At 46.7% G+C, this 20,109-nt stretch overlaps 2 protein-coding genes across 7 annotated transcripts in view; both read right to left on the reverse strand.

Annotated features, from left to right (window-relative positions):
• Positions 1 to 486: 486 nt before the first annotated feature.
• On the reverse strand, positions 487 to 13,274 carry LOC115139211 (transcriptional repressor protein YY1-like). Of its 3 annotated transcripts, none has more exons than XM_029676356.2 (5): positions 12,672 to 13,274; positions 4,263 to 4,464; positions 3,632 to 3,692; positions 2,162 to 2,320; positions 487 to 2,015 (listed from the first exon to the last, which is right to left on the reverse strand). In XM_029676356.2, the coding sequence occupies exons 1-5, from the start codon at positions 13,195 to 13,197 to the stop codon at positions 1,833 to 1,835; spliced, it is 1,131 nt and encodes a 376-aa protein (XP_029532216.2). In that variant the 5' UTR covers positions 13,198 to 13,274; the 3' UTR covers positions 487 to 1,832. The 3 variants fall into 3 exon arrangements, with proteins under 3 accessions (XP_029532216.2, XP_029532217.2, XP_029532218.2); XM_029676357.2 differs by having other exon boundaries at positions 4,263 to 4,452; positions 12,672 to 13,273; XM_029676358.2 differs by having other exon boundaries at positions 4,302 to 4,464; positions 12,672 to 13,273.
• Positions 13,275 to 14,719: 1,445 nt separating this feature from the next.
• LOC115140456 (ena/VASP-like protein) overlaps positions 14,720 to 20,109 on the reverse strand; it is a 136,402-nt gene continuing 131,012 nt past the window's right edge. For 2 of the 4 annotated variants that reach the window (XM_065026249.1, XM_065026251.1), the window contains exons 8-13: positions 18,574 to 18,610; positions 18,411 to 18,465; positions 16,334 to 16,394; positions 16,046 to 16,106; positions 15,898 to 15,955; positions 14,720 to 15,595 (exon numbers count right to left, since the gene is read on the reverse strand). In XM_065026249.1, the coding sequence (XP_064882321.1) occupies positions 15,558 to 15,595; positions 15,898 to 15,955; positions 16,046 to 16,106; positions 16,334 to 16,394; positions 18,411 to 18,465; positions 18,574 to 18,610 (310 nt within the window). In that variant the 3' untranslated portion in view covers positions 14,720 to 15,557. Of the gene's footprint in view, positions 15,596 to 15,897; positions 15,956 to 16,045; positions 16,107 to 16,333; positions 16,395 to 18,410; positions 18,466 to 18,573; positions 18,614 to 20,109 lie in introns of all 4 variants that reach the window. The other 2 variants (XM_065026248.1, XM_065026250.1) reach the window with 1 other exon arrangement.

The following is a 20,109-nucleotide window of genomic DNA, read 5'->3' on the forward strand; positions in this document are numbered from 1 at the left end:
ACAAATCTGCAGCTCATGCAGAACAGCACAAAACACCTGCCTTTGGACTTTGTATTAACCAGTGGCACTGTTCCAAATGGACTCCTAGCACCTACCTTCTTCCCCTGGGCACTTCATGTACATCTGAAAGGATGGCTATTTCTCTCAGTTATAGGAGAGATAGGTCTCAGGTATAGACAAGCAATAAGCTATTTCCCAATGCCAAATCGACCCTTACGCCCCATGTGCTTCTGGAGATCAGAGGATTTGACAGGTGTTAGTAACATGGCAACAGCTCCACCTTGCTCTCTAATAGGCTAGGTGAAAGTTTTACCATATTGACTAAACCAATCAAATCCTCTCAGATCTCCACAAGTGCATAGGGCTTAGAGGTTGATTTGGGATTGGCCCCATGTCTCCAGTATAGGCAAGCAATAGGTATTTCACCACACTTATGAGAACACGCCACCCTCACAACAGGCCTAGAAATTAGTGGAAAAAAACAGATTTGGGATGACCTTTTTATTGTGGGCCATTGAAATGCATGGGTGCAAATATCAACAAAGAAAGTTCATGGTTGATGACGCCTGTACATTACATTCTAACAAAGAAACAGATGGTCACTCTGGCGATTTCATTTAATGAATTTTAGTATTCGAATAGACAGGCTCGCAGTGAATCAACGGTAGGGACATGTTTCTCAGCAAAGTTGACAATTCATGAAAAAAGATAAATCAACTCATGACTAAAAGTTAACCAATTTAACAATTTAAAAATCACACCTCTATCACAGTCTAAATCATGTCAACAGCCATACAATACAAGTATACAAGATGATTTAATGGTTAGAAGGAATATAACCAAAAGTAAAGATTAAGATGCAAACCAAAACTTTTTTTCAGAAAATACTTTGAAGCAATGTGACGGTACAGTAACACACGTCTTGCCAGGACTATCATATGGTAAGTGGATCTAAATACTCAGGCGAAAAAGAAAAAAAAATCTAATTGTCTTACTGAACATATCCCAAAATAGGTGTACAATATGCACACTTGTAGAAATAGAAAATTAAAGTCTATGCTGAAAGTGGAAAAATAGCCTGATTGCTCTCTCTCATGCAGCTCCATGGCAGAAAGAATAGCCTGATTGCTCTCTCTCATGCAGCTCCATGGCAGAAAGAATAGCCTGATTACTCTCTCTCTCATGCAGCTCCATGGCAGAAAGAATAGCCTGATTGCTCCCTCACTCATGCAGCTCCATGGCAGAAAGAATAGCCTGATTGCTCTCTCTCATGTAGCTCCATGGCAGAAAGAATAGCCTGATTGCTCTCTCTCATGCAGCTCCATGGCAGAAAGAATAGCCCGATTGCTCGCTCTCATGCAGCTCCATGGCAGAAAGAATAGCCCGATTGCTCGCTCTCATGCAGCTCCATGGCAGAAAGAATAGCCTGATTGCTCCCTCACTCATGCAGCTCCATGGCAGAAAGAATAGCCTGATTGCTCCCTCACTCATGCAGCTCCATGGCAGAAAGAATAGCCTGATTGTCCTCTCTCATGCAGCTCCATGGCGGAAAGAATAGTCTGTTAGTCCACGAGTTCCATATTTATGGCAATAAAAATGAAGCCGCTATGAAGTGAGGAGAGAGGGGGGTGGAAGGTTGGGAGAGGGGTTTCATCTTTTTGAAGAGTGCCACTGTGTTCTTCAGTCAACCAATAGGAGAAGGGAGAATTTAATTTCCGTATTTATCAAAAAGTATTTTTCAATCATTTCCTTCTTTCATCAAAGGAGGTTTGACGTGTGGTGTCGTTAAGATGCTGCTGTGGGGGTGGGACTTGGGGCAGGTCGGAGGGCTCTCATTGGTTGTTTTTGGCTTTGGCGTGTGTGAGGATGTGAGACTTGAGGTTGGTTGACTGGGCAAACTTCTTATTGCAGCCGTCAAAGGGGCATACGTAGGGCCGGTCACCGGTGTGGATACGAACGTGTGTGCGCAAGTTAAAGTCCAGCGAAAACCTCTTCCCACAGCCCTCAAAGGTACACTGCACACAGGAAGGAGAACATGGATGGACAAAAGGAGGTGTATTAGGATATAGGAGTCAATGGTAAATGTGTGTGTAGTTACCCTACATGCATTTGTCTTATTGCGTCAATCTCATAGGAGAATTTATGCAGACCAGGTACGTACTTGGAAGGGTTTCTCCCCTGTGTGAACGAGTTGGTGACGTTTGAGTTTGGAACTCTCTACGAAGGCCTTGCCACACTCGGCACAGACGTGCACACGAGGCCCGTGGGTGTGGAGATGCTTCCTCATCGCTGAATTGTCCCTGAACATCTTTGTGCAGCCCTGAGGGAGAGATTTATAGAAAGTGTTGGTATACCCGATTCCATATACACAGTGTACAAAACATTAAGGACATCTGCTACAGCGACAGCTAGCTAAGAGGTTAAGAGCGTTGGGCCAGTAACCGAAAGGTCGGTGTAGGTGTACACCGGGCCGGCAAGGTGCAATAATCTGCCCTTGAGCAAGGCAGTTAACCCTAAACAACTGCTCAACAACTCAATAGGAAAGTATTCTTAATGCATGTCTTAATGTATGATCATGAGTCATAATACCTGATGAGAGCACATTTAGGAATACCAACATTTGGCATTTTCTTAAATGACACTAAAATAAAGTGCAATATCTGTGTGAAATAAGTATGTAAACATGGCTCAGACATTGTGTAGGCCTATGCTAGAAAGTTTTCATGCAAAGAGAAACATATGTACTTCTCATTTCCCACTCTGGGTTAATGTGATGGACTGTCACTGTTAAGTAGCTCTCTGTAGCCATGGAGGTCCATCCATCTGTAGTAAGCGCAACAGTTCACTGACAACTTCAGCTTGCTTATATAGAGTGGGTACTACCTGTGCTGAAATGGGTAGGAAAGGACGAAGTTTGTAACGTGCTCTGAGCCCTTTCACGAGGTGCTCAAACCCCCGATTCTTCCCAACCACTGAGAATGTGCACATATCTGCGGCTATAAACATACCCATCGCTCTTGTAATTTCTTTGACCTGGTCAGAATCAGCTGTGAAGAAATGCTTGAATGCAGAGGAGAGACTAAGCCACGTTTTTTTGTGTGCATTTCCATCTTCCATTGGTAAGAATACTGCGGTGATGGCAGGTGTTGGCAGCTGCATAGGCTATTCTCGTTGAGCAGTGGTGACATGCTCTCGGTCCATCGCCATTGTAAGCTACTGAACTGGTCCATCGCCATTGTAAGCTACTGAACTACCAAACTGGAGATATACGCGATGGAGAATCCTCCTGGTTTGTCAGCCCTATCACTCACCATCGTACAGAAGTAGTTGCCGGCTGCGCCGCACAAAAGGACAGTTTGAAATGTGCCAATTAAGATTTGAATTTTGATAACATGCGCATATACTCTAGTTGTTGTAACAGAATAACCCTAAATGTTTTCAGCTCAGGTTTACACGAGGGGCATACAACGCAGCGTAGGCATAGCCCACAGTCCGAGTGGTTGCATTTATTATATACTCATTTGGGTTCACAATGCGGACAGAACAGAGGTCCCCGAACCTTTCGAGAATACATGTACCTTTTAACACCCCTACTGGGCAGGAAAGAAACCGTTGGAAACAGACTACTTACTTTGTGAGGGCAGGCTATCGTCCTGGGCGCGTCGTCTTCTTTTACCTTCCTCGGCTTCATCCTGAGAAAACATTGGATATGGAGTTAACTTTCAGCCTATTGCATTCACAGGGAACAGAACTCAAAATCATATGTTGTCCATATACAAAATCTAATTAAGCATGTTCAATTCCTAACCAGTGAATATAAACCAGCACCCATGCAAGTGTTCCAGTATGGCTGACAACAGCCGGTTTCCTGCCATCACAGTGTTAAAGTGCTCTGTGTCAGTGTGTTGACAGTGTTCAGAGATATAAAGGCTCTCGTAGAATGGACTCTAGAACTTACCACACTGAGTTCTGACCATAGGGACCAGCAGAGGCAGGACAGTAAGAAATATCCGGGCTCAACACTCCCTTTAGCAAGGAGATCAGGCCAGATACCTCTGACATCTACTACAGAAAAGCTGCCTCATCAAGTGCTGCCTTCCAAGACAGGCAGGCAACATGAAGAGAATCACAAATCCTGGCATCTTGCTAAACACCAATTTACAAGGTGAGCTACAAGAGAGCATAGGTGTAAATTATTTGTATGCTAGAGTTTAGGCCAAACAATAGTTTTTTTTATTTGAGGGTGTGTTCACTATACATACCCTTGATGGACAGGTGAGTTTAGGCAGATAGACACTGACCTGGCAAACTCTGCCAGCTGTTTGGGGTCTGACAGGTCGATGCCAGGTATCCCTCCAGGGGGCAGCTTCTTCCCCGTCATGTATTCAGAGTAGTCCGGAGGGGAATTCTCCCCAATGATCTGTTCTTCAACAACTGACTCATGGTCAATGTCTTTTTTGTCATCTAGGATACAATGCAGGGACTTAACCGAAAATAGCCATACAAGACCGGGGTAAATCATTGCAGTTTGCCCAAGTGCCAGCAGATGGCGATATTGAGTCGTTTCATTTGTATTTATTATGGATCCCAATTACGCTTTCTGGGGTCCAGAAAAATTAAAGCAGTTATAACATTTAAAAAAAACTTTACATTCTCAACAGATTTCACAACACATTAAGTGTGTGACCTCAGGCCCCTACTTTACTACCACATATACACAACACAAAAACCACGTGTACATGTTATCGTGTTTGTATGCATGTGTATGTGCCTATGTTTGTTGCTTCACAGTCCCCACTGTTCCATAAGGTGTATTTTATGTTTGTTTTTTAAATCAAATTTTACTGCTTGCATGAGTTACTTGATGTGGAATAGAGTTCCATGTAGTCATGGCTCTATGTAGTACTGTGCGCCTCCCAAAGTCTGTTCTGGACTGTGAAGAGACCTCTGGTGGCATGTTTTGTGGGGTATGCTGTGTGCCAGTAGTTCAAACAGACAGCTCGGTCCATTCAACATGTCAATACCTTGCACAAATACAAGTCATGATGAAGTCAATCTCTCCTACACTTTGAGCCAGGAAAGATTGACATGCATATTAATGTTAGCTCTCAGTGTACATCTAAGGAACAGCCATTGCTGCCCTGTTGAGCCTAAAGTCCCTCTTTGTGGCACCTGACCACGCGACTGAACAGTAGTCCAGGTGCGACAAAACTAGGGCCTACCTTGACACACTCGTATCCCCTGTGGACCGGTTCGTATGTAAAACATTCTCCATTCAGGCTGCTAATTAATCACTTTCCTCCTTAACTAATATATACATTTTTAAAATATTTATTTAACCTTTAACTAGGCAAGTAAATTAGGAACAAATTCTCATTTACAATGATGGCCTAGGAACAGTGGGTTAACTGCCTTGTTCAGGAGCAGAATGACAGATTTTACCTTGTCAACCCAAAACTGGACGATGTCATTACACAGGAGGTCATCTTCTCTCGAATGAGCCATTGATCATATTTTTTTGTTATATTCCTACATAGAGAAATATGGAATTTAGCAGAGGGTCTAACACATTTCTCCTTCTTGTCTGCTTCTTCACTCCAGGGTGCATTGCATGGTGCTGTTGCAAATGTCAGACTCCACTCAGACACATTGATTGGCCAGTTGAACATAGTTAGACTGTAGACTCCTAAATTGATATTGCCATTTGTTTAGGCAATTTTACAGCCAACTAGCTACTTCACATGCTGATATTGACTATGGTATTGTGTGTAGCTATGTTTGCTAGCTAGCTACCTAGCCAGCTCAGAGAGAGCATTGCATTGTGGGTTTTGTAGTCGACTTGAGCTGCCACAGATTTTCACATGTTGCTACCAACCTTATAACAAACATCAAAATGAAACATGTTCACAAAATATGAGGGGTTTTGGGTGGATTTTTAATACACTCAACCAACCACCCTGCTAAAGATGAGATTTGAACTCGCAAACTTTGGGTTGCTAGACGTTCACATTATAGACCCACCCAACTTCGCAACAATATTAGCTAACCTTAACCAATAGCCTAACTAATGTTAGCCAACTTGATAATGTTAGCCATCTAGCTAGAATTCATATAATACATGTTGCAAATTCTAACCATAGTGTACGTTTAGCATATCCATAACAAATAGTTTCTAATTCGTAACATATAATACAGATTGTAATGTATAACATAGCATGCGAAAATGGGTGATGTACATACACAAGTTACTCCATTTCGTATTATATTGTAGCGACCCGCAAAGACAGCTGTGTGTTATGTGCTAGGCTAGGAGGTGGTTGTGCTAGGAAGTGGCGACGTCGACGCGGCGTGACGAGGAATCTGGGGCTCAGGATGTAAACAAACATGGCGGCGCCCAGTTCCCGGCTGCGTCCGTATCTGTTAAGACCCCGAAGTATTCCGGTAAGGCGGATTGGGAAGCTTTTCATGCTCAGTTTGAACTGTTAGCTCATTTTAGGGGGTGGTCGGATGAAGAAAGGGCACTGCAGTTGGCTTTATGCCTCACGGATGAAGCTCTGGCCTGTTTGATATTGATTAGCCCCGAGGACAGGCATGATTATGGTGCTCTAGTGGGAGCACTGAGGAGGCGCTATGGACAGTGTGTACAGCCCGGGCTACTGCGCTCCGAACTGAGGAATAGACGCAGGCAGCCTGGAGAGCCTCTACGGGTGCTAGCTAATGACATTGAGAGCCTCTCTCGGCGGGCATATGCTCACATGCCCCCCTCCGTGCAGAGCGAGCTAGCACGGGACCAGTTCATACAGGCGCTCTCCCCTACGGAGCTGCGCATACAGACCCAGCTGGCTCATCCTGAGTCATTGCAGACAGCCTTGGAGATGGCTTTGGAGAGGGAGCTGGTGTGGGCTGGTGCTTTGGTGGGGGTGCAGGGAGACACACCCTCTGTGCGAGCTGGGGGGCAGAGCAGCCCGGAGCCGGAAAAGCCTGCTTGGGTGGCCGAAATGACAGAACTCATTCGGGCTGTGTCGCTACAGGCGGCACGAAACACAAGCCCTGGTCCCAGGGTCTGCTGGGGTTGTGGCCAGCCAGGCCATCTGCGCCGAGATTGCCCCATGTCCCCCAGAGCTCAGGGAAACGGCTCGGGGTCCGCATAGACCGGGTAGTGCGGACCCCTGGCTTTCTATCCCAACCACCATCATCTTCAGGAGGAGCCCACCGGCACAGACGGGGAAGCAAGGCTCCACTTCCCCCAGAAGCAGACGAGGGCAAGCGGATGGAGCCTGTTGTTGTGGTGGGCCGGACCTGTGTTGGGGACTTTTGTCATGACCCTGTCACTGTGGAGGGGGTGCCCTGCTCCGCCCTGGTGGACACTGGGTCCACAGTAACCCTGGTGAGGCCAGATATTGTGCCAGGTTGGACTCAGTGTGAGCCTACAACTGTGCAGCTCCGCACAGTCACAGGTGAGCTGGCACCCATGAAAGGGAAGGGAATAATGACTCTGACAGTAGGGGGCAGGACTGTGCGTCATCCTGTGTGGGTGGCGGCTGTGCAGGACCCTTGTATCCTGGGGTTGGACTTTCTTAGGAGCACAGGCTGCCAGTTAGACCTAAATAGGGGCACACTGAGCTTCCAGGGAGGGACGGAAGTCACCATGGCCCCCCCTAATGTCACATTCACTCAACCCAACAAACCCTTTACTCCAACAGTTAAAGCAGCAGAGACTCATGGCTGCGCCCTCCCCCACAGCTGTGTGTGACTTTTCCCCAGTCCCCCTGTCACCTACGGCGGTGTGTTACATTCCCCCAGCTACCTCCATGACACAGCCCTCTGTGAGCCCGGGCCGCACCCCCAGCCCAGCTACCCCAGATGGGAGAGGAGAGGACACTGTCTGCAGTGAGGGAGATATGGGGGAGGAACTGTGTTGGTCTTGACCCTGAGCAGCAGGAACGGTTGTGGCAGTTGCTGTTTGAATTCAGAGACAGCTTTGCGTTGAGTGAGGAAGAGGTGGGTCAGACTCTTCTGGTGCAGCATGAGATCGACACAGGTGATGCTCGACCCATCAAGATGCGTCCCCGCCGTATCCCGCTGGCACGCCAGGAGGCGGCAGACAAGGCTGTGTTGGAGATGCAGCGGGCAGACTTCATTGAGCCCTCAGACAGCCCCTGGGCGGCGCCAGTCGTCATGGTTCCGAAGAAGGGGGCAAGCTGAGGTTCTGTGCGGACTACAGGCGGCTGAATGAGGTAACCAGGAAGGACTCATACCCCATACCACGTATCGATGAGTCGCTGGACCTGGTTAGGGGGTCCTCCTGGTTCTCCTCACTAGACCTCCGCAGTGGCTACTGGCAGGTGCCCCTCTCCCCAGAGGCCAGAGCCAAAACTGCGTTCTCCACTAACAGAGGACACTGGCAGTTCAAGGTCCTGTGCTTTGGCCTGTGCAACGCTCCAGCTACTTTTGAGCGTTTGATGGACAGGGTGCTGGATGGCATCCCCGACAGCAGTGTCTGGTATACCTCGATGACATCCTGGCCCATGGCAGCTCCTTCCAGTCAGCCCTGGGGCGCTACGGCGTGTGCTGGAGAGGGTGGCTGCCGCAGGTCTGAAGCTCCACCCCGAGAAGTGCCACTTCATGAGGAGAGAGGTGTCCTTCTTGGGCCACCGAGTGGGGAAGGAGGGGATCAGCACCATGGAGGACAAGGTAGGGGCTGTCAGAGACTGGCCCACCCCCACCGACCAGCGTCAGCTGAAGAGCTTCCTGGGCCTGGCCTCGTACTACAGGAGGTTTGTACGGGGCTTCTCAAGCGTTGCTGCTCCACTGAACCGCCTGCTGCCGAAGGACAAGGCTTTCACTTGGACAGTGGAGTGTGAGGAGGCGTTCAACACCCTCAAACGTGCACTGATCGAGGCCCCGTGCTCGCCCCCTGACCTCACCTTGCCCTTTATCCTGGACACAGACGCGAGCAATGTGGGCATGGGTGGGGTGCTGGCCCAGGTGGGGCCAGAGGGGAGAGAGTGGTGGCGTACTTCAGCAAAACATTTGACAAACATGAGCGCCGCTACTGTGTCACCCGGCGGGAGCTCTTGGCTGTTGTGGCTTCCGTCAAACACTTCAAGTACTACCTGGGTGGTCTGCCCTTTACTGTAAGGACTGACCACTCTGCTCTCCAGTGGCTCATGTCTTTCAGAGAGCCAGAGGGGCAGGTGGCACGCTGGTTGGAGGAGCTTCAGCCGTATGACTTCACGGTGGTGCACAGGGCAGGGGCACGCCACTCCAACGCCATGTCCCGTCGGCCCTGTACTGCAGACGGCTGCCGCCACTGTGAACGGAGAGAGGGACGGGAGAGAGAGCTGCGGGCAGAGGAGCTCTGTGCCACAGTGTGTCGGGCGAGCGGGCCTGTCTGCTGTGAGCTGCAGACTGTCGACGTGGCTGAATGGCGGCAGCAGCAGGGACGGGACACAGACCTACAGCCAGTGCTACAGTGGGTAGAGGCGCAGGTGAGGCCACCATGGGAAGAGGTGACAGCGCTCTCACTCGCGACCAAAGGGTTGTGGTCGAAGTTTGAGAGACTGCGGCTGGCTGATGGCGTGCTACAGCGGGCATGGAAGGAGTCAGCTACGGGAGAGGAGAGGTGGCAGGTGGTGGTCCCAAAAGCATTGCGGGAGGCTGTGCTCCAGAGTACTCATGGGGGGGTGGGGACTGGACACTTTGGGGTCACAAAAACACTGCGCCGTCTCCGTCAGGGCTTCTACTGGGGGCAGCACAAGAGGGATGTGGAGGACTTTGTCGCCGCTGTGACAACTGCACAGCGAGAAAGGGCCCCCAGGCCACTCTCATGCTCAGCTCCAACAGTTCCCAGTGGGGGCTCCCATGGAGAGGGTGGGAGTGGATGTAGTTGGGCCGTTCCCCACCACAGACAGTGGAAACCGCTGGGTGCTCACGGCCATGGACTATTTCACAAAATGGCCCGAGGCCTATGCTCTGCCTGACCAGGAGGCAGAGACCATCGTCGACGCCCTGACAGCGGGGATGTTCAGCAGGTTTGGAGCTGCAGAGTCCATCCACAGCGACCAAGGCAGAAACTTTGAGTCCCGTGTGTTCGCCACCATGTGTGAGAGGCTGGGTATGCACAAGACCCGCACTACTCCTCTCCATCCTCAAAGTGATGGCCTTGTGGAGCGCTTCAACAAAACGCTTGGACAGCAGCTGGCCATCGTCTCTTCCAAACACCAGCGTGACTGGGACAAGCACCTGCCTATGGTCCTCATGGCATGCCGCTCCGCTGTCCAAGACTCCACCTCCTGCACGCCTGCCCTCCTCATGCTGGGGAGAGATCCGCACCCTGCGGAGATGGCGTTTGGTCGGCCCCTGGATAGCCCTCATGTTCCTCCGGGGCCGGAGTATGCCCGGAGACTCCAGGACCGCCTGAGACAGCCCACACCTTCGCCAGAGAGCAGCTGGTGAATGCAGGTGTGAGGCAGAAAAGGAACTATGACGTGCACACCCGGGAAGGCACTTTGTGGCTGGGGAGCTGGTCTGGGTCTACAGCCCCTAAGGAAAAAAGGCAGCTGCCCCAAGTTGGACAGTCACTGGGTGGGACCCTGCAGTGTCCTGGAGAGGGTAGGGGAGGTTGTGTACCGGGTGCAGCTTCCTCCCAGGGGGAGAAAGGTGGCACTGCACCGGGACAGGTTAGCCCCATACAGAGGGGCCTCTTCTCCCCAAACCCCAGGAACCCCCACAATTCCCCTCTCTGGCAATGACATTCTCCAGGCACCCACCCTCAGGTGCCGCAGACAAGGCTCCAGACAGCCCACTCCCCTGTCTCCCCCTGTGTCACCGCGTGGTTCCCCAGAACCACGGACTGTATTACCCGTTCCGGCTTCCTTGTCCCCCATATCCCTGCCTTCATCCCCTGGTTCCCAGAGGGGCACTCTGCGACCATCACGGCGACGCAGGCAAAGGAGACCTCCGGGTCGCTTCAGAGACTTTGTTTGTTCCTCGGGGGACGAGGGACTTTGTGGTGGGGGGGCTGTGTAGCGACCCGCACAGACAGCTGTGTGTTATGTGCTAGGCTAGGAGGTGGTTGTGTTGTACTGACCAGTACCCGGTGTTCGCGGGGTCCGACATGTCAATCAACCGGCTATCTGCCAATCACGGGAATGCCTGGAATGTTCTGATGCCGGGCATCCTGGTGGTTGGCGGAGTGGCGTGGAGGGGGGTTGGGCATTGGAAGTTAAGACCAGGTTCAGCCTTTGTTCTCTCTCTCTTACGTCTGGGCTTCACAAGAGAAGGTCACGATTGGCTTGTGGGTTATCTGTCATCTATTTGGCGTGTGCTACGGCCCAAACAGTAGCCTGTGTAAAGTTGGTTCAATAAACCGTCAATTCGCAAACTCAAGCCTCTGTCTGGACAATTGTTCATTTATGATCTAGTCAGGTCATTACAATATGTTACGTTTCATATGGTATGTATTGTCTTGGACACCAGCATGATGGTGGAAAATGGTGTTTCATAAAGAAAGTACATATTTTCAGTTTTTTTCCCTCCTTCTCACCATTAACTATAGTTAAGGAAATTAACGCATTTGCAGCCTGAATGGAGAATGTTTTAGGTACGAACCGGCTGCATACAATGCGTTTGGACGGTAAGGTGAAACGACTCAATATCGCCATCTGCCGGCCTTTAGGCTACTAATCTGTTTGAAAACAGCAATACAAAAAAACACTGAAGCAATATTTCTAGACAATGTAGCTTTGATTTTACAAAACAGTGAAATACAATGTATACAATAATTGATGCTGATTGAAATAACTACTATGAACATGCATCACCTTGATCCCCCTGCACAGTTTATCAGCTAACGTTGTTTCTCGCTCTGCTGCTAGTCGCATTTTGGTAGCCACGCCAGGATTATGGGTTTACTAGTTAGCCTAGCACGCGAACGGAGAATGTTTATCAATCATGCTGAATCCAAATGCGGTTACACCGTGTTTGTACAATGCAAGCTGTGTAGGGTCGTATTTTTTAGGAACGTTAACTAGCTTGTGTTGCTAGCCAGCTACTATACTTGATTGAGAACTCGCTAGCTGTCGCGAGTTTAAAAAAAGTTAACGTTGGCTGGCTATGCAGAAGAAAAGCATCAATGGGCTTGAAATAATTTATTGGACAATATATTTGGCCAGCCGTTTAAATCGAACAAAACTGAGTTACAGGGTTACTGACCCAGTTATTGTAATCGCGGCTGAAGTAGTTACTTATCAGCAAAGTTAACGTAAGGCACCCAACTAGCTAGTTACGCCGTCGGGGCCTACTCTCTGGAGCCAGCAGCGCGCTTGTACCCCCGACCGCCGCCATCTTCGCCCAGCCACTCTATCGCCATTTTTTTCGGGCCGCCATACTGGTTCTCGGGGAACATGGCGGCGCCCAGCAACATCTAAAAACATGGCCTCCAAAACAAAAACATTTCAATCTAACCGACATACATTTCTGCACTTCTAAAAGTGATCCCGAATGTGGCTTGGCGAACTACGAGGGAAGACTGGTGCAAAACGTCTACGCCCTGCAACAAGGCCTCTTGGCAAGAATCTTGCACAAGTTAACTACCAAGTACAAACAATGCGGGGAGAGAACACAGATAACGTTAACTACAGTAACATTAGATAGAACCGACGACTTACCCGAAGCCCACATTGTAACAGAGAATTCCCCCTCCATAGTCTTTATTTGTACCTGCTTCTGTTCCCATTTTCTATTGCTTGGTTCTACAGCACCCAAATAACTCTTTTGGCCAGCTTTTTTGCCACTGCCGCCTACCCCTCTCTTCATCCGACCAACCGAGTTTTTCCCGGTTACAGTCACCAGAGTCTGTTCGATGTACTCGTCTTCCACCCCGGGTGCTGGGACGGGGATGAGGATTTGATCCTCGTAACCCCCGTCCGCAAGCATATCAGAATCATCCCCGCCAACAACTTCCTCTCTTGTCTGCACTAGGATCACTTCTTGATGGTGGTGGTGGATCGAATTCGGGTCGTCTGATACCAGCGGCTGGAGTGCTATCATCGGCTGGTCGTCGTCTCCCCCGACCACAGTAGTCTCGAAAGTCTCTACCGGTATCGTTTCCACCTCTATCTCGTGTAACTCCACTAGTTCGGCCGACATCTCCGAGCCGTCCGCCTCAATATAAAGCGTATCGCACGATGCCATGTTGAATCCTACCAGCTTACTTCTCACGTAGCCTGTGCTGTGCTCATTTGCCCCACAACCCCCCTCACACACAACCTAACCATTGCGGAACTTATAGTCGAACAAATAAGCCTCACGTTGCAAATAAGCAATTTTTTTTTGTTGTTGACTAAATTCGACACTCTCTTGACCTCCATTCAAAAAAACTAATTTCGTTGTTTTATTTTTGTGGACAGATTTTTGAGTAAACCCTGTCGCTTCGCCTTTCCCTCTCTGATAACACAAATAACTCCCAAACCACCAATACCTACACCACAAACATCACAAACACCCATGGGGGGTCTGGTGAGGATGCTTAGACCAAAAGTTGCATTCCTTTTGATTATGTAGAGTGAATATTTTTTTGCTTGCTGAAACATTAATAAGGCCCACAATGACATTGGCCAACTCACTGCTAAACATAATGCACCATAAGACCAAAGCACCATGCTTTTTAAATGCAGAAAACGACTATCACATAGGATGCCTACTGGCATTAGCCCCATCTAGTCCATTGGATGTATTTCATAGGCTCGTTTAATGTTTAATATTACACTACACATCAACAGGGAATAGGGATGGATATATTGCAGTTGTTTTTTGTTTCTTGGATTTTCTACAAATATATGTTTTGTGTAAACATACTCTATATGGGCTCTCTCGAGTGGCGCAGCGGTCTAAGGCACTGCATCTCAATACTAAAGGTGTCATTACAGACCCTGGTTTGATTCCAGGCTGTATCACAACAGGCCATTATTGGGAGTCCCACAATTGTCCCACAACAGGCACACAATTGGCCCAGTGTCGTTAGGGTTTGGCAGTCATTGTAATAAGATTTTGTATATATAGTCAAATATATCTGGTCTTTTGGCGTTCTCCTAATCTGACCTCCAGGTGTCAGTATACTCAAGGGGACAAAATACCTCTCAATCCAGATAGTTGTGTAACACCTGTTGTGATGCAGTCGTGTATCTGCATTACATGTGCTGTATACTGACTGCAGGAGTTTATTAATATCAGGAGGTTGGTACAGAATGGTACAGAAAAGCCAGATAAGAAGTGTATGGAGAAGTACAGATGGGGTTCTCTGTCATGTAGGGAATCATTCATCCCTATACTTAACAATTCTCTAAATTGATCCCCAATGAATACGCCAAAGATGTTATGTGTTGTTAGAAAGTATGACTAAAACAGAGATATGTTAAAAGGAACAGATAGGCCAAATGATATTCCCAGTGGCCCATAGTGTATGAATACACAGTCTGACTAGGTGAATGCTTGTGAATAAACACTGAATCAAAGCAGCTAATCAAGCACAACTCAAAAAACAGACACAACTCTCACAATCAAAGAGGTCACTTCATTTTTCCAAGACATTGTTCACAGTTTTATTTGAAATCCTTTTAGTGTGTATATATATATATATATATATAACTTTTTTTTTTACCAGGAAGCACTTGGTCATAAAAGGAAATAATAAAACAAACAATACTTCACCATATCGTTGCAGCCAATAAACATTTTATTAACAACATGATCACAAATACTGTGGTGTATTATTCTTTTTTTGTTCATAAGATTGCAATATCCAAAGAGCAATAGTTTATATACCACCCTCTCTTTCAGGTTCAAAGACCTGTTTTAAAAAAATCTTTCAGTCAGTGATTACACACACACAATTGTGTTTGGCGAAAAAGGATACAAAACTTTGTAAAAATGTTGAGGTCAGGTCATGAGAAATAAATCCGTATGTGCTTAGTATTGTATTTTAAAACAAAATCAAAAGAGAAAAAAAATTACAATATAAAATATAAAAGGCTGACATAAAATGATTATCATCAGTGTCATTATAATAATAATTTTGTTACTATTGTCGTCACTAAAACTGCTACTACTTATATTCACACCATTACATCTACAATAATACAAACAAGTCATATTAATGACAATGATAGTAATAATAATGTCAAACAAACATTTTATAAATAAAAACTCCTAGAAAACCAAGATGTTACTTAATTGAATTTCATAATTGTTTCCTTTAAGACGGGAAACAGAACAGTAAACATTGGTTACCGATGGACAGATAGAGAAAGAGAAAAACAAGACCAGAGAAAGTGAAAAAAATCAGTGCGAGAGTGTCCTCCATCCATCCCATTCTTCCAAACGTAACGTAAACAAACTGTTCCTGTAGTGTTACAGCAACATTGTCACGTTGCTTTAACATCACAGCAACGTAGAATAAATAAATGGTTGTGGTTCGGGCCTCGATCCTCTCCTTGCCTCCTCAGACACAGCAGTGGTTGCCGTGGGGACAATGGTTCCAAAAGGTACATGACAGATTATGTCGTGCTGATTCTGCTTAGTTCTTGTCTAATGACTGGAAGAGAGAGGAGACACAACAGGAGTGTTACAAGTCTTGTCATGGAGATAAGATGTGTTGTCCTGTCAGAGACCAACTCTAGTATATCAGCAGTATTACTTTCAGTGCATATGTCTCTGACGCCATCTGGAGGATAACATGTCTCACTTCTCCTTCTCTTCCAATAACAACCTCATTTGGTCAGTTCCAAACATAAGTGCAGTAAACTACATACTATAGAGATATTAGCCACAGACAGTACATTTCCTATCGAGACATTCTTGGATGAAGTGAATGAGGAACTCAGAGAGATAACGCACCATCAATGATCTCATCCTTCACCTTGTGTAATTCACGAACAACTTCTTCCAAGATTTCCTGTTCAAAGTATAAAAGTTAATCATAACAGGTATATGTTTTCATATTCACAAAGTGCATGTGCCAATAATTCACTTCAGGGCTCCTTACCTGCTTCATTCTGTCAAAGTCTAAGGCATCTGTGTCGCTGCTACTCCCCACAGGTCGTACCCTACAGAAACCAAGGAAAACACTCACACAACATAGTATCTCAATATATTTATTTTACAAATGAGAGTAAGCATGCAATATAAAATTATAAGTGCACAAATAATGCATTAAGTGTACAGATGGAAATGTGTACAGTCCTTTACACAGTTAACCAGCCAATCCCTTGATTACATAACCTAATTTTAAGACCTAAGTTGGCAGACTAACTTTGTCCGTCAAGTTTCTCACCTTGATACCAGTGATGACCTCTCTGCGGAGTTGGCTCTGTCCCATGGCTTCTTCACGCCATCTGAGAGGGGAAGGAGAAGAGAAGACGGGTCAGGATAGGAAAAACATTACCTCAACATGTACATTTTATTGTGTGTGTGTGTGTGTGTGTGTATACCGCTCAAAAAAATAAAGGGAACACTTAAACAACACAATGTAACTCCAAGTCAATCACACTTCTGTGAAATCAAACTGTCCCCTTAGGAAGCAACACTGATTGACAATACATTTCACATGCTGTTGTGCAAATGGAATAGACAACAGGTGGAAATTATAGGCAATTAGCAAGACACCCCCAATAAAGAAGTGGTTTTGCAGGTGGTGACCACAGACCACTTCTCAGTTCCTATGCTTCCTGGCTGATGTTTTGGTCACTTTTGAATGCTGGCGGTGCTTTCACTCTAGTGGTAGCATGAGATGTAGTCTACAACCCACACAAGTGGCTCAGGTAGTGCAGCTCATCCAGGATGGCACATCAATGCGAGTTGTGGCAAGAAGGTTTGCTGTGTCTGTCAGCGTAGTGTCCAGAGCATGGAGGCGCTACCAGGAGACAGGCCAGTACATCAGGAGATGTGGAGGAGGCCGTAGGAGGGCAACAACCCAGCAGCAGGACCGCTACCTCCACCTTTGTGCAAGGAGGAGCAGGAGGAGCACTGCCAGAGCCCTGCAAAATGACCTCCAGCAGGCCACAAATGTGCATGTGTCTGCTCAAATGGTCAGAAACAGACTCCATGAGGGTGGTATATGAGGGCCCGACGTCCACAGGTGGGGGTTGTGCTTACAGCCCAACACCGTGCAGGACGTTTGGCATTTGCCAGAGAACACCAAGATTGGCAAATTCGCCACTGGCCCCCTGTGCTCTTCACAGATGAAAGCAGGTTCACACTGAGCACATGTGACAGAGTCTGGAGACGCCGTGAAGAACGTTCTGCTGCCTGCAACATCCTCCAGCATGACCGGTTTGGCGGTGGGTCAGTCATAGTGTGTGGTGGCATTTCTTTGGGGGGCCGCACAGCCCTCCATGTGCTCGCCAGAGGTAGCCTGACTGCCATTAGGTACCGAGATGAGATCCTCAGACCCCTTGTGAGACCATATGCTGGTGCGGTTGGCCCTGGGTTCCTCCTAATGCAAGACAATGCTAGACCTCATGTGGCTGGAGTGTGTCAGCAGTTCCTGCAAGAGGAAGGCATTGATGCTATGGACTGGCCCGCCCGTTCCCCAGACCTGAATCCAATTGAGCACATCTGGGACATCATGTCTTGCTCCATCCACCAACGCCACGTTGCACCACAGACTGTCCAGGAGTTGGCGGATGCTTTAGTCCATGTCTGGGAGGAGATCCCTCAGGAGACCATCCACCATCTCATCAGGAGCATGCCCAGGCGTTGTAGGGAGGTCATACAGGCACATGGAGGCCACACACACTACTGAGCCTCATTTGGACTTGTTTTAAGGACATTACATCAAAGTTGGATCAGCCTGTAGTGTGGTTTTCCACTTTCATTTTGATTGTGACTCCAAATCCAGACCTCCATGGGTTGATACATTTGATTTTCTTGGATCATTTTTGTGTGATTTTGTTGTCAGCACATTCAACTATGTAAAGAAAAAATGATTTAATAAGAATATTTCATTCATTCAGATCTAGGATGTGTTATTTTAGTGTTCCCTTTATTTTTTTGAGCAGTGTATATATATATATATATATATATATATATATATATATTGTGTTGTTCTTGTGTACTATAAATTGTGGTATATTTGTGTTGTATACATCTGAAACCCTACCTCTTCAAGGAGGATCTTAAATAAACCTCCGCCCCTAAAAATACACTTGTCTTTTCCTACTAGCACTGACTCTGCTGATAACTATTTTATGGAGGGAAAATGTGCCTGTTATGGCTGTGATATGTGGTTGTCTCATCTAGCTATCTTAAGATGAATGCACTAATTGTAAGTTGCGTCTGCAATAAGAGCATCTGCTAAATGACAAGAATTGAAATGTAATATATATATAAACTGTATATGACTGGAGTACCTGTGGCGTTCTGTCCACCCTTGATGTCGGGGGAAGGGGACCTATTGGGGTCATCCTGCAAAACAACAGGACAAATATATTGACGTCAACTAAGGAGAAGTGAGTCATAAATGTAATGATAAAAGAGTCATAAGTCACTGTAACATTAGTTAGCATCACTCACGATTTGGTTGTCCTCAGGCTTCTCTGATGCTGCTTTCCTTCTGAGGGCAAGAAGAAGCCTCAAGTCAGAGCCTCATTCAGTTTAATATTAAAGTTGTACATTCAATATGTCTGACGCTCCCCTCCACATATGACTAGACATTATTTTGAATAGAAATGTCTGTTGTTCTAACTAGAGGGCTACGTTTCTGTGGGACCTGCAGGACCAGATTTAGATCATTGCGGCGCTGTCGGCGTTTTTCATGCTGTGGTTGGGTCAGACAGGCAACTTTGAGATGAAAATATTTTTGTTGTCCCGCAGATTATTTGGAAACGTTCGTCTTTCTGCTTTGTATACGTTAGCATACTTACTGTATTAAAAGCACATATTTGTTGCATTATTCACATACTCAGAATTCGCTGCTTCAAGTCAAGTAGCCTACCTCTCCTTTCCTAGTTGGGAGTGCAAGATCAAGTGCACCTAGTATACACTACCGGTCAAAAGTTTTAGAACACCTACTCATTCAAGGGTTTTCCTTTATTTTTACTATTTTCTACATTGTAGAATAATAGTGAAGACATCAAAACTTTGAACTAACACATATGGAATCATGTAGTAACCAAAAAAGTGTTAAACAAATCTAAATATATCTTATATTTGAGATTGTTCAAATAGCCACTCTTTGCCTTGATGACAGTTTTGCACACTCTTGGCATTCTCTCAACCAGCTTCACCTAGAATGCTCTCCAACAGTCTTGAAGGAGTTCCCACATATGCTGAGTACTTGTTGGCTGCTTTGTCTTCACTCTGCCTTCCAACTCATCCCAAACCCTCTCAATTTGGTTGAGATCGGGAGATTGTGGAGGCCAGGTTATCTGATGCAGCACTCCATCACTCCTTGGTAAAATAGCCCTTACACAGCCTAGAGGTGTGTTGGATCATTGTCCTGTTGAAAAACAATGATAGTTCCACGAAGCGCAAACCAGATGGGATGGTGATCCCTGCAGAATGCTGTGGTAGCCATGCTGGTTAAGTGTGCCTTGAATTCAAAATAAATCATAGACAGTGTCACCAGCAAAAGCACCCCCACACCATGCTTTATGGTGGGAAATACACATGCGGAGATCATCCGTTCACCCACACAGCGTCTCACAAAAACACGGCGGTTAGAACCAAAAATCTAAAATGTGGACTCCAGACCAAAGGACAAATTTCCACCGGTCTGATGTCCATTGCTTGTGTTTCTTGGCCCAAGCAAGTCTCTTCTTATTATTGGTGTCCTTTAGTAGTGGTTTCTTTGCAGAAATTCAACAATGAAGGCCTGATTCATACAGTTTCCTCTGAACAGTTAATGTTGAGATGTGTCATTCTTGTTGCTTCAAGGTCAGTAGCCATACATGTGAGATAAGGTGTGCGTTTGAGCTCAATTAAATAGTTGATATTGGTGCCGGAGGGGATGGCTGCCGTTTTACGTGCGCCTAACTGTGCTATTTTGTTAGTTTTTTCCACATTGTTTGTCATTGATTTTGTCCATAATGTTGCTGCTAGCGTCTCTTA

This window comes from Oncorhynchus nerka, linkage group LG13, assembly GCF_034236695.1.
Source record: "Oncorhynchus nerka isolate Pitt River linkage group LG13, Oner_Uvic_2.0, whole genome shotgun sequence".
Classification (NCBI taxonomy): Eukaryota; Metazoa; Chordata; class Actinopteri; order Salmoniformes; family Salmonidae; genus Oncorhynchus; species Oncorhynchus nerka.

What these genes read in the sequence shown, in the direction of transcription:
- LOC115139211 (XM_029676356.2), bottom strand. Translation starts at nt 13,197, where the DNA reads ATGGCATCGTGCGATACGCTTTATATTGAGGCGGACGGCTCGGAGATG. An exon ending in TGTTACAATGTGGGCTTCGG is followed by an intron (nt 4,465 to 12,671) that starts GTAAGTCGTCGG and finishes ATTGTATCCTAG; the next exon opens with ATGACAAAAAAGACATTGAC. An exon ending in CAGGGGAGAAACCCTTCCAA is followed by an intron (nt 2,016 to 2,161) that starts GTACGTACCTGG and finishes TCCTGTGTGCAG; the next exon opens with TGTACCTTTGAGGGCTGTGG.